Source organism: Myotis davidii, unplaced genomic scaffold (genome assembly GCF_000327345.1).
Source record: "Myotis davidii unplaced genomic scaffold, ASM32734v1 scaffold142, whole genome shotgun sequence".
Lineage (NCBI taxonomy): Eukaryota > Metazoa > Chordata > Mammalia > Chiroptera > Vespertilionidae > Myotis > Myotis davidii.
Window position 1 is genome coordinate 5,155,249 of NW_006294400.1, and position 13,102 is coordinate 5,168,350.

General features: G+C 56.9%; 1 protein-coding gene across 6 annotated transcripts in view; it reads left to right on the plus strand.

The window, feature by feature from the left end:
• The window catches only part of LOC102775557 (regulator of G-protein signaling 3), an 87,599-nt gene extending 75,825 nt beyond the window's left edge, over positions 1 to 11,774 (plus strand). For 4 of the 6 annotated variants that reach the window (XM_006768613.2, XM_006768614.2, XM_015567110.1 and 1 more), the window contains exons 3-7: positions 5,940 to 6,004; positions 8,597 to 8,698; positions 9,087 to 9,148; positions 9,695 to 9,861; positions 10,815 to 11,768. In XM_006768613.2, coding sequence (XP_006768676.1) covers positions 5,940 to 6,004; positions 8,597 to 8,698; positions 9,087 to 9,148; positions 9,695 to 9,861; positions 10,815 to 11,000 — 582 coding nt within the window. In that variant the 3' untranslated portion in view covers positions 11,001 to 11,768. Of the gene's footprint in view, positions 1 to 5,939; positions 6,005 to 8,071; positions 8,495 to 8,596; positions 8,699 to 9,086; positions 9,149 to 9,694; positions 9,862 to 10,814 lie in introns of those variants that run through there. The other 2 variants (XM_006768612.2, XM_006768616.2) reach the window with 2 other exon arrangements.
• The last annotated feature ends 1,328 nt before the right edge of the window (positions 11,775 to 13,102 follow it).

The window sequence follows — 13,102 nt, forward strand, 5'->3', positions numbered from 1 at the left end:
GTCCACCATCTGCCTTGAGCCTCTCAATCCTGAGTCCCCCTACAGACCCATCCAAGTTCTCTTCCCTCCCCCACTTGGCCCAAGGGAAATACAGATAATGTCGATAAATTCACACACATTCATGCATACTAGTTCCCCAAATTAGCTGACAGCTCCTATTTGGGGATAGATGCTTCCGCCTGGGAGTCCAGCAGGCCTGGACCCGCGCTCTCAGCTTCCCCCTTTGGGTGCCCAGGGTTCCCTCTGGCCTCCTCTCCCCCCCCTCCCCCACCCTCCTTTGGTCTGCTGCTTCCTTTCTTGGGCTTGAGGGACTGAGCTGGCAGGGCCTCGGAGGCTGCCCCAGCCCGTGGTAGCTACCCCTTCTGTGTGGCTTCTGCTTGCCGGGCCCTGAGTCCATCATCATTTATATCCTGTTCCCTCCAGCCGGCCGGCTTTAGTAAAAAACCTACCCTTGTCAAGGGGAAGTAAGGTCTAGGCTGGACAAGCACCCTGGTCTCCCTCCATCCCTCACTGGCAGTGGGCGTTGGGCAAGTCCCTGTCCCTCTGAGCCTCAGTTTCCTCATCAGTGAAATGGGTATGGTAATAACATCTCCTTTGAACGGTTGCCAAGAAGATTAAATAGCCCAACTCGGGTAAAGTGCTAAGGGCAGGGCTGCCACTCAGCACCTGGTGGGTGCTCCAGACATGGGAATCATGTTGACAAGGACGAGGAGGCAGATAAGCAGCAAGCGGAGTAGCAGGTACCCCAACATTCCCCCTGTGCCTCCAGCTCCCTTCCTAGCGTTCACGGCACTGCTTCAAGGAGGGCCCGGCTGTACTCATCTTGCTGTGGGGAGCCTGAGGCCAAGGGAGAAATGTTTTGTCCCAGACCACTCAGCGCGTGCAGCTGGACAGTGGCCTCACCCTTGTCCCGTCCTCTCTGGCCCTACCCCAGACCCTGCGCACCTCATGCTGGTGAGGGGCAGGGGAAGGGGGCTGGCAGCGGGGGAGGCAGCGCTTTCCCAGGACTTCCATCTCCCTGGCTCAGGCCTGGCTTTCCTGGGAGGAGAGAGGTAAAGTCTTCAGGCTAAGGAATCAGACACAGACAGACCCTGTTCAAGCCTTAGCCCTGCCTCCTCCTGCCTGGTCCTGAGACCTTGGCCAGGTGACGTCTTTCTCTGAGCTTTTGTCTCCTCTTATAAACTGGGAAGACTTGCGTCTGCTCGGAGTTGTCCAGGGATTCAAGAAGGTTGCAGTACGTAGGTGCTCTGTGCCCGTGGCACTGACCCTGGGTGACATGAGACCTAAGAGCCCCGGACAGAGCTGGCACGGCCTCAGGCTGGTCAGTGTGCTCTGTGTGGCTAAGCGGAGGCTGCCTCGAGCACAAAGCTGCCTGTCGCAGGGTGACAGGCCCTACGTGGACCCTCCCCCCGCCTGTCGTCCTGCCCTCTTGTGCACCGATTTCTACTGTGAGTGCGAGTGTCCGATCAGACAGACCGGACGTGGTCTGCCGGCTGTGGTCACCTTACTGATGGGCCTGCTGAGGTCCAGAGAGGAGACCCCACACCGTTATCTCGTGAGTCCTGCCTGGGCCTGCCTCCTGGTGCTGAGCTGCGCTGTCTCACAGTGCCCTCTGCTGCCAGACCTCGCTCTGCCGGCTGCTCCCTGGAGGCCAGGCTGGACAGATCCACAGGCCCGTGCCTGCCCTTTTCCTGGGAGCCAGCGAAGCCCCGAGCTACCTGTGTCTGGGCACAGGATGCTGCCATTGAACTGCACCACAGTCTGGCCTGGCCCAGGCCAGAGTCACAGGTCACTCTTTGACAGCGAGGAGGTGGGGCAGGGCCCCTCCCTGGCCATGCTACCTTGTCCCACCTCCTGCAGGGCACTGGCATGTGCAGAGGTTTTAACCGGGGGGGTGGTGGGGAGGGGGCTCTGCCTGCCGCACTAAGCCTTTAGGTTGCGGGTCAGACAAGAGGGCTCCTAGGATGCCTCCAGATCCGAGAGGTGATAACACCTTCCAGCCTCCTATTTAAGAAAAGCCTAAGAGAAATGATTTCCTGTGTCTAAACAAATAAGTGTAGAGTTTAGATCCAGTGTTTCCACAGGGTTCCATGGGGTCTGCCAGGCTGGGAAACCCTGTGAGGCCCTGCTCACAGGAGCGCCCTCAGTCCTGGGGGGCGGAGGGTGCTCTGGAACTGGGCCCAAAACTCTCTGCTACTTACCAGCTCTGAGAGCCCATGCAGGTAATGGAACTGCTCTGGGCCTCAGTTTTCCCACCTGCAAACTGGAAGCAATAAGCAAATAGTTCTTAGAACTGTTGCAAAGATTAAATTGGGTAAAGGTAGTCACCGCCTGTGTGTGCATGTACACACACGTCTTTGCAACCCTGATGGGCAGTGCTCTCAGGAAGGAGGTGGCATTTCCCCTGAGTCTTTCACGGAAAACATTCCAAATGTGCTCACATTCGAATAGCACTTTCGCTCGGTGCCTGGTACATCGTGAGCGCTCAGCAAGTAACAGCAGTAACGACAGTGGCTAATAGTTACTGAGCACATTAGGGACAGACACTGTGCTCTGCACTTCTTACGGGCTAACATTAATCCTTATAATAAGAGGTGGGTCCAATGATCCTCCTCCTCCTACAGGTAAAGAAACCAAGGCCCAGAAAAGGGACGTAGCTCGTCTGAGGCCTGTCAGCTGATAAACGACGGAGCTGGAATTCAAATCCAGGCAGTTTAGCATCTTCACTGCTATGATGATAGTTCTAATTACAATAAAAAGTATAATTATTATTCCAAGAGGCAGTGAGCTCTCGGTCCCTGGAGATGGCCGGGTGGGGCTGGGCAGGCCCCAGGGAGTCCTGACTGGAGTGAAGGGAGATGGTTCTGGGCTCAGTCCACCTCCGTGAGCCATTCTTCAGGGCGGGTCATGCAGCTTAGAGATGGCGGGGAGCAGAGGGGAAGGAGAGGCCCTCTGTGTGCTGGGCTCTGGGCAGGCCTGGCTGCAGTTCCCGGAGAAAGGAACCTTGGGAGCTACTCTGGCTGCAAATGAGAATCCTAACTTTTCATCTTAGTTTCTTCACTTTCTGTCCCCCGACCCTTGGTGCCTGGGTTTTCCTGGCACCTTTGGGGGCCGACTCCCAGGGCCAGAGCTGCCCGGCCCCTCTGTCAGGGGGGTTGGCTTGGCTGGTCCCTGCCGAAGATGACCCCTCTCCCAAAGATGACCCCCTCCCAGCAGGGGCAGGAAGAGCCCATTTCCCAGCAGTGCAGAGGCTGGCGGGCGGGCGGGCGGGCGGGAGTGGTCCCCAGGCCCATTGGGTGGTGCTGATAAAGTGCGGAAGCTGAGGTTAGAATGGGAGGAAGCACAGCTCCTGGGCCCTTTCCCACGGGTGGGGGCTTCGGGCACTGCCTCTCCAGGCCGGCGTGACCGCAGCTTGTGTATTCAATGGGTGACAGCAGTAGCACTCACTGGGCAATGAACACAGCAGCCTCTGGTTCGTGAGGACACCCTGTGTGCCAAGGTTGGGCCATGCGGTGAATCTTCCAACAGTGGGGGGTGTGGTCAGCCTCCTGCCTTACGTTAGAACTGAAGAAGCCGAAGCTGAGAGGCTGGGAGACTTCTCCAAAGTCAGCGGAAAGAAGATCCATACCCAGGCCTGGCTGCAAACCGAGCTCTGGAATCCCTCGTCACAGACGGGCGTGCGCCTGTGTGTGCACGTACACACTCGTGTTTACAGCCTTGGTGGGGCAGCGTTCTCAGGAAGGAGGCGGCATTTCCCCTGAGTCTTTCACTGAAAACATTCAAAACGTGCTCCGTCCTCGCCTTTGCGTAGCAGCATCCTCTGGCGGAGAAACACACAGTTTGCATTCAGATAGACCTAGGTTCCTGCTGCCAGTTAAATGCTGGGTTTCCCTGGCCAAGTGGCTTACCTTCTCTGAGCCTCTGTTTACTTTATGGACTTTCTTTAAAGATGAATGAGATAGTATCTGAATAATGCCCATCCCAAGGTCTGGCCTATAGTGCAAGCTCTATAAATGATGCTATACTTCATCTGTCCATCTGTAGGTCTATCCATGCATGCATCCATGCATCCATCCATCTGTCCGTCCATCCATCCATCCATCCATCCATCCATCCATGGGTGCGTGCTTTACTGAGGCTAGTAGCTCCTCCTGCTGGATATCTCTGGATTATTTTTCTTTCCAGAATTAACACAGTATTTTAAGGCGTAGCCCATCTCTATTTTACAAGTGAGGAAACTGAGACCCAGGGTGGGGCTCGTGAGAAATCAGAGCTGAGAGCCACACCTGGAGGCCTTCTATCATGTCTGGGGACATAGTGTCCATGCCCATCCCTCTCTGAGCACTAGCTCCTCTGCTGCCTCAGAGCATTTCCTGGGCTCTTTCTCTGGGCGGCACAGTTGGAGCTCTGGTTTCCCCTGGAGAAGGATAGGCAAGCATAGGCAGGGAGACAGAGGGAGGCCCCGGTAGAGATGGTGTGAGTCTGGAGTGGTCTGGAGGAGTGATGGACTAGGGCAGTGGTTGGAAACTGCGGCTCAGTAAACTGCGGCGCTTTGGCGCCTGGAGTGTGGCTCTTCCACAAAATACTGGCTCTTCCACAAAATACCGACTTCTGCGCATGGGCCACGAAGTTTCAATCGCATTGTACGTGCATGTCCGCATGTGGTATTTTGTGGAAGAGCCACACTCAAGGGGCCAAAGAGCTGCATGTGGCTTGCGAAGCCATGGTTTGCCGACCACAGGACTAGGGAGAGGTGAAGACTGGGAGAAGAGGAGAGGGCATTCCAGGAAGAGGGCACAGCACAGGCAAAGGCAAGGAGATGGGGGTGGAATGGGTGGAATCTGTGGGCTGAAGTGGAGCCTGGGAGATAAAGTTGCAGGCCTTGAATCGAGCAGCAGGCACCTCAAGATGCATCTTTCCCAGTCTGCTTTCCCTCTCCATTCATTCATTCATTCATTCTACACATATTTATTGGATACTGTGCACTAGGTCCGGGGAAGATTCCCCAGACAGGTGCAGTCAGACAGCAGCCTTGCTCAGGGGAACTCACAATCCAGTGGAGAAGATAGATTTGGAACAAGCCATTTTGGGTATAGTGGGGACCTCAAAGGGGGTAAAGGAGGCACAACCTTGATCTAGGGGTCAGGGAGGGCCTCCAGGTGAGGAGGCATTTAAGCATCTTTCCGAGGTCAAGGTCTTTCCAGAGGCTGGGTCTTAGGAGGAGAAGGCATCCCCATGGAAGGAATAGCATGTGCGAAGGCCCACAGTAAGGGGCGAGACAGTGAGGACATTCTGTGAGGTTGGGGCAGGGCAGGGAGGTTGCCGGAGCAGGAGTCAGGCTGGGGAGATCACTAAGGAGTAGTAATGGATGTTAAAATGGAACTTTCTGCCCGGACCCTACGATGATAGACCCTGCACGTCATGTTATGGCGTTTGGATGTTTTCCCGAGGGTACGAGGGAGCCATAGTTTGAAGGCAAGAGAGGCATAATAATTCACTTTACACACTACTGAGCAGTCCCAGGTGTCTTTCAAATGGCAGAATCCCGAGTTAGTCATTATGATTTCAATTTTGAAATTAAGGAATAGAGGCTCAGAGAAGGACAGCAATTGGCCCAGTCACACAGCAGAACCCCCGCTGAAGTGCTGCTCCCCAGCCGGCCCTACTGCCTGCAGTGACGTCTCTGCCCTCTTCTCAGCAAGCCAGGTCCTAAGTGCACTAGGAGGAGACCCTTGGAGGGAGGCTCGGCCAAGCCAGCTGTGTTCCGTGGACAGGCTGTTTCTAGTAGTGGGGTCTCGCTCCCTCACCTGTTCTGTGAGGGGTGGGGACTTTGGAGGGGATTAGAGGGAGCGATTTTGCAGGAGCTGTTGGATTCCCGAGTCTCTCTTTGCTCAGGCAGCAGCCTCTGGATTACAACATTATCTGTCTTTTCTCCGCAGATGAGTGGGCCCGACGCGGTTGGGGACAATGACGAAAGCTCCCGGAAGAGAAAGAGCAAAAACCTGTATGTTGGAAAGATCTATGGCCCTCACCCTTGCACCCCTCTTCCTCCTCCAGGGGTACAGGGGGGGGAGAAGGGGCTGCACCCAGTCCTGTCCCAGACATACACAGGGAACAGCAGAACCTTGGGACTTAGCAGTGGCCCCAGGGCGGGGTCACCAGGGCTCTGAGCTTCTGGCATTGCCCTCAGCATCGATGTAGTGTCAGGCAAGGTGCTGATTCAGTACCTGGAAGCCACTGGGAACCAAGCGAGGCAGCCAGCCAGGTGCCATTGCCCTGTCCCAACTTTGAAACAAGTTGTGGCTGAGAGACCTCAACAAGTTCCTTGCTGCCTCTGAGGAAGGGCTGACAGACAGTGGGTAAGGTTCCCCTTTCTCCTCTTGGCTCTTGAATCATAGCAGTCTCGGACATTGCCAGGAGGGGGCGCTGCTGGCTCAGATAGGGAATCCCATATTCCCCAAGCCTTTCCGGGGCCATGCTCAGGCTCCCGTACGCTTTTGTTTTGGGGTTTGTTAGAAGTGTCAGTTAACAAAGGTGTGGAGAGCCTCCTGGGGTCTCCTTTGCCCCAGGCTGAGACCCTGGAGACTGCAGAGAAGGACAGGGCGGGAAGTAAAGGGACACATGGTGGCACTAGGAGGCGACCTCTTCTCCAGGTCCTGGAGTGCCCATCATTATGCACAAATTGGGCTTAGGGGGGAGAACAGGGATCTTTCCCAGATGCCTCCTGCAACCTTCTTCCCTTGCCTCGACCTTAGCTGGGCTCCACTGAAGTAGAAACGATCTTCCCCCAGCGCCCCTGCCCGCTCCAGTTTCCTGCAGCAGCTGCAGGCTTCTCTCTGCTGTTCCCTGTGGGTTCTGAGCCAGCAAGAAGCCCCTAAAGGTTGGGCCTCAGACAAGCTCCCGCCGCCCCCCCTTCTATGTACCCATCTGCACAGCGGGCCTGGAGCAGGGGTTCTGAGCACCAGGCTCAGGAAGCTGTGTTCTCTCACTCGCAGCTACCACAGGGCTCTCTGCGGGCCCAGTCCTCACCCAGAGGGCTGCCAATCCCTGGACTCCTTGGCCTTATCTCATTGGCTTGGAACCTTCTAGAGCAGGGTCCCCATCCCTGGGCAGCTGCCCCGGACCCTCAGGTAGGCATGTGGGCCTCAGTTCCCCAGCTGGAGCAGTTTTGCCCCTGGCACTCACTGTGTTAAGCCTTCTGTGCATCTTATCCTGGCCTTGAAACAACCCCAGCAGATGTTAAGTAGCTTTGTCATCCCTGTTTAACTGATGAGAAAATGTGACATTCAGAGAGGTTAGGTAACTTGACAAAAGGCGCACAGTTGGTTACTGCTGGAGCTGGGATTCGAACCCTGGGCTGCCTGGCTTCAAATTCTCACTCTTAACCTCCACCGGGTACCACTCCCCTCAATTACAAGGGTGTCCTGTAGGTCATAGTGCCATTTGAAGTTGGAATAAGTTCAGAAGTATAAATGCTACAGACTTATAAAACACATTTAAAGTTGAGTTTTTTACATTTCTTTTGCACGTATTTAGCTTCCTGATTTAGATCATACCTTTTAAATGTTTGCTTTCAGTCAGCATTTCTCATCTTTAATCAGAAAGATGGAGATAAAAAGTCAAAACAAAAACACTTACTCAAAAACGTTTTAAAGACTAAGTATTTGCACTTTCAAAAAGATGTTTTTGAAAGTTTATAGGACTTGTTCTTCTGAAGTTACTTAAGCTTAAAACTGTACTAAGACATTTGGCGCATCCTGCATGTTCGTGGATGGGGGTATCCCAAGCCAGAGGCTGAGGTTGGGAGCTATTCTCTGGGGGGTGCCCAGGGTAGGGGGGTCTAGAGAAAAGGGGGGGGCGGGGGAATAGGAGCATGAGACATTTAACCCTTTGCTGCTAGCAGCTCCGCCCAGGGCTGAAATCTGCAGCCATAGGGGGAGTGGCAAAGCTAAAAATAGTTCTTGGCTAAAAATAGGCAGTCCTGCCACCCTGGTGTGCACAGACTCTCCCTCCTCCCCTCTTCCCTCCGGGCAATTTGCTGACTTCTCCCCCTCCCCGCGCTGCCGTGGTAACAGGGGAGGCCACTCACAAATAACGGCCTGGCTTCCTGCCTGGGCGGGCCCCAGAGGCTGCCCCTTGCAGACACAGCCCCTTTCACGGGCTCCCTCTCAGGGTTGGCCAGGAGGGATTTTTTTTCTACTCTCCGTCCTGGCCCCTCCCATTTCCTGGCTCCTCCTGTCTGAGTCCCAGCCCAGCCTATGCCTGGGAGTCCAGTAGTCCGGCTGGGATCCCAGCAAGCAGAGGCTCGCTCCTCCACATCCTGCCCCACTGCTGCCTGGCCCGCCTGCCGCTCAGGACAGAGCTTGGGGAGCAGGAGCCCCGAGTGCTCCCTGCAGACCTTCCGGGGCCCCAAGGTGGGGGGCCCTACGGAGATGCTCCGAGGCATGTACCTCACGCGCAACGGGAACCTACAGAGGCGGCACACGATGAAGGAGTAGGTGACCCTTGCTCCAGCCCGTGGCCTCCCGACCCTGAATCTGCAGGGTCCGAGTGTGCCTGGCTGACCGACCCCCCTTCTCTGCTTCTGCCCCCCCAGAGCCAAGGACATGAAGAACAAGCTGGGCATCTTCAGGCGTCGGAACGAGTCCCCAGGGGCCCAGCCAGCAGGCAAGGCAGACAAAGTGATGAAGTCATTCAAGTAGGTCCCCCCTGGCACCCTGGGACCCCTCAGGCACTCACTGATTTCCCGGAGGCGGGGGTAGAGGGGGAGCAGGGCTGGTGGTGGGGTTAAAAGGCAGGGGTATTGAATCCAGCTCTGGGTGGGATGGAGGCTCAGATAGAGGGAGCCTGGTGCCTGCAAGCAGCAGCCCTCCGGGGATAGCTGCCCTGGGAAGGACAGCCAGGCAGGGGCGGGGAGCAGGGAGGGATAGAAGTGAAGCTGACCCCCAAGAAAGGGGGTGGACCCCTCCTGGGCTCCCCAGTCAGGATCAGTCACTGCCTGGGGCCAAGGGCGGCTAACCGAGGCTGCCCAGACCCCGCTGCCCCACTTTTCAGAGCCTCACGGTGCCCCTTCCCTCTGCCCTCAGGCCCACCTCGGAAGAAGCCCTCAAGTGGGGCGAGTCCTTGGAGAAGCTGCTGCTTCATAAATGTAAGTGGGGGCCAGTGGCCTGTTCCCCCTCCCTGGGTTCTCTCCCTCCCTCTCTTGTCCTCCTCCCCTAGACCAGAGCGGGAGCCTGATCTGCAGGGTAGCCTTTCCCTCTTTCCTGGGCCCAGTGAGGTGGCCCTATTGTTGGGGGAGGCTGAGGCCGGGCTGAGGCCCTTGGTCTGGCCTTGAGCCGGCTCCGCCAGCCCCTCCCTGTCCATGGGAGCTGGCAGTGCCTGCTAGAGGCCGTTGGGACCTGTGTGCTCAGACCCATTTTCCCAGAATAACAAGAAACATTTCCATGAACTGTGAGGGCTCACACTGGGCCAAATGTGGCGGTCCTCCTCTCATGGGCAGGATCCCCTCTGATCCTCACAGGGCTGGGGACCCCCGCTTTGCAGACGAGGAAACTGAGGCACAGATAGGGAGATACCTGGCCCAGGCTCACAGAGGCATTTACACCCTAATGGTCCCCGGTGGATAATCTGGGGGTGCTGAGGGCAGGAGAGGCTGGTTCTGCCTCTCACCCTGGGTCCGGACTTCTCCACACAGATGGGTTAGCAGTGTTCCAGGCCTTCCTGCGCACCGAGTTTAGTGAGGAGAACCTGGAGTTCTGGCTGGCATGCGAGGACTTTAAGAAGGTCAAGTCACAGTCCAAGATGGCAGCCAAGGCCAAGAAGATCTTTGCCGAGTACATCGCAATCCAGGCGTGCAAGGAGGTAAGGCCCCCGTCTGGGCCCTCGGCCCTGTCCCCGTGCCCCATGGCCTCTTGGCGATTGGGGGCAGCTGGATGCCTCAAGGAGGAGGTCAGGAAGGGGAGAGGGCAGGGTCATTCTCAGGGACCCTGTGTCTTGGGTGGAGAGGAAGCCAGCTGGGACCTCGGGAAGAACTGAATTCAGTGGATAACAAAAATGGCCTCTGGCGATGCTAAACCCTTTGTGAATGGGCTCACGTATTTAACTTAATTTAATATTAAGTAGATTTTAATATTATCTTCATTTTTAAAATGAGGGACAGTCTTGGAGAGCCTAATCATAGCAGCTGACATCTATTGAGTGCTTACTGTGTGCACAGCCACAGGGGTGGTCTGTTGATTCAGCCCCTCTCTGTTTAACACGGATGATGTAGCTCAGTGGTCGGCAAACTGCGCCTCGAGAGCCACACGTGGCTCTTTGGCCCCTTGAGTGTGGCTCGTCCACAAAAGACCGACTTCTGCGCATGGGCCACGAAGGTTCAATCGCACTGTACGTGCGTGCCCGCACATGGTATTTTGTGGAAGAGCCACACTCAAGGGGCCAAAGAGCCGCATGTGGCTCATGAGCCGCAGTTTGCCGACCACTGATCTAGCTTAATTTGTACAACTCTTGGAAGAAGGTACTATTATTCCTAAACTGTAGATAAGACAACTGAGGCTCAGAGCACTTAAGTGATTTGCTCAAAGCCACACACCTAGGTGTGGCGGTACTGGGATTTAAATCCCGGCAGCCTGACCCTGGAGGTGGCTTTCAGGCCCTTCAGTAAGTGAGGAGCTAAGACTTGAACTGCCGGCCCGAGGGCCTCCACTCTGAACCTTGCGATGTGGAGCACAGGGGCTTGGAGATCCCACCCCCACCCCCGGTCCCCAGGGTCAGCCCCCTGCAGGCGGCCCTGACCATGCCACCTCTGCCCAAAGGTAAACCTGGACTCGTACACACGGGAGCACACCAAGGACAACCTGCAGAGCGTCACGCGGGGCTGCTTCGACCTGGCGCAGAAGCGCATCTTCGGGCTCATGGAAAAGGACTCGTACCCACGCTTCCTCCGCTCTGACCTCTACCTGGACCTCGTTAACCAAAAGAAGATGAGTCCCCCACTCTAGGGGCCGCCAGGGTAGAGCTCAGCATTCGCACCAGGAGGGCTGGGCTTCCTCCTACGCCTCCCTCTCCCCTGCGACGGAGGGGGCAACCAAGCCCCCAGAGGCCACGTCTCCGGACAGACAGATGGACATTTGGATGAGAGGCTTGGACCAAGAGAGGCCCAGGCCACCGGAGGAGAGAAGGACTGGCCCCATTGGGTCCCCACTGCCGCGGTACGAGGGGGCTCCAGGGCCCCGGCAGGTCAGGGGCCCTGGCTGAGTCAGATCCGGAGCTGCTGCTCCCTGCTGCGGAGACCTCGCATTGACCAAGTTCCTTAAAGAACCGGCTGGTGGGGCAGGGGCATGGCCCGGCCTCCAGGGCTCTCCAGGGGCCGCTGGGGCTCGCGCAGACCCCCACCTTGAGTTTTATTTATTTAAACAGTAGTAGGATGCTTGACACGTCTTCCTGTGATAGGAAACCGTTGCCTCATCAGTTTTCCTAATTTACAAGTGCAATATTTTAACCAACGCCTTGTGAAAAGCCACCTTGCCAAGATGGTGGGCACCATTTCCCAGGTTCAGGGGACTTGCTGGTCCCAGGCACCGGTGGCAGGCAGCTGGGCCTTCTGGACTGACGAGGCCTGGAGGAGCGGGCGGTACAGTCTGACCTGGCCCAGAAATCCAGCGCCCTCGAGGAAGGAGGTCCGTTAGCGGCTCTGGGAAAGCATGACACCCTCAGACCACACAGCAGCCAAGTTCTGGAGCAAATAAAAGGCCTGTGTTAGTTCTTGTTTTTGACCCTTTCTGTGTGTTCCTGGTTCTGAGGCTTCCCAGGGTGGCTGGGGCTGGGAGGGTTGGTTGTTGGTCTGCTGGTCCAGCTTCTCCTCCTCTCTAGCCATCACCTGCCTCCCACCCTGGAGCCATAGACACCATCCAGTGGTGAGAGCTGCTCCCTGACCACCGCGGCCTCTGTGACCGGCTCTGCCAGGCTTGTTCCGCTTATCTTCTCTGCAAGCCTGGGGGGAGGGGGTTGTCCCCATTTCACAGATGAGGAGCGTGATACGCAGGCGGGGAAGGCGACTTGTTCAGTGTCGCCCAGCAGGCAGGTGACAGGGACCGGGTGCAGTCTAAGCCCAACTGGCTGCCCCAGGATGGAGTCCCACCTTGGTCACCAGCTGGCCATGGGACCGTCAGCAAGTTCCTTCACTTCTTCGCCCGGCCACACCCTGAGATTCTGGTGGGATGTTCAGGGGTCACAGGGATGGTCGGTGGAGGTGGATGGGCCAGAATCTTTGGCAGGGCAGCAGGGCAGCAGGGCAGCAGTGCAGACGAGGCCTTTAGGACAGAAGGGAGAGCTGGGGTGGTGACAGGGAGGAGGGTTCCCAGGGTCCCTCTGTGGCCTTGGGGAAGGCGTCCCCCTCTGTGCCCAACAGGAGATGCAAGTTTAGGAAAGGCCTGGTCCCCAGCCACAGCTCAGGGAGGCCCTGGCCCACTTTCCTGGAGGGTGGAAGAGGGCCTGGAACGCAAGCCAAGCTGATGTCAAGGCTTTCCCTGATGCCCACACATGCAACCTGCCAGGGTCTCGGGGCAGGTGCCAGGACACGGCCTGTGGGTGGGGACTGGCTCAGCTTAAATCTGGACAGAATTGGTTGGTGCAAGAGGGGCTGGACCCCTCTCCTTGGATCTTGTTCCCTGTCTGGTGCCCTGAGTTCGACACGGGACCATGCACTCTCCTCCCTGCTTTCCCCCGCTGGTCTTCCTGGGCGAGGCCACCTGCATGAGGGGAGCATTCGAAATGGAGGTCTCAAGACCTTACCTGGGGCCAGGCATACAGCAGGCGCTCAATATGTGTTACAGCCTTTCCCCTAGCACAGGAATGTGAGCTCTTCCAGGAATGGGCTGGGTCTCCTTCCAGGCACCAGACCTGGCCAGTCTGGTGAGCTGTGTGTGGCTGTGTGCGTGGCTGTGTCGTGGTGAAGGGCAGCTGCCAGTGCCTCACCGAGGAAGGGCGGGGGAGCATCGACGTGTGCCTCACCGGGAGCAAGGGCATCTTCTGCTTGGAGGAGACACTCCACCCATAGGAGACTCCCCTTTCTTTGTACCAGGGATGTAGCCCTCCTCCAGGC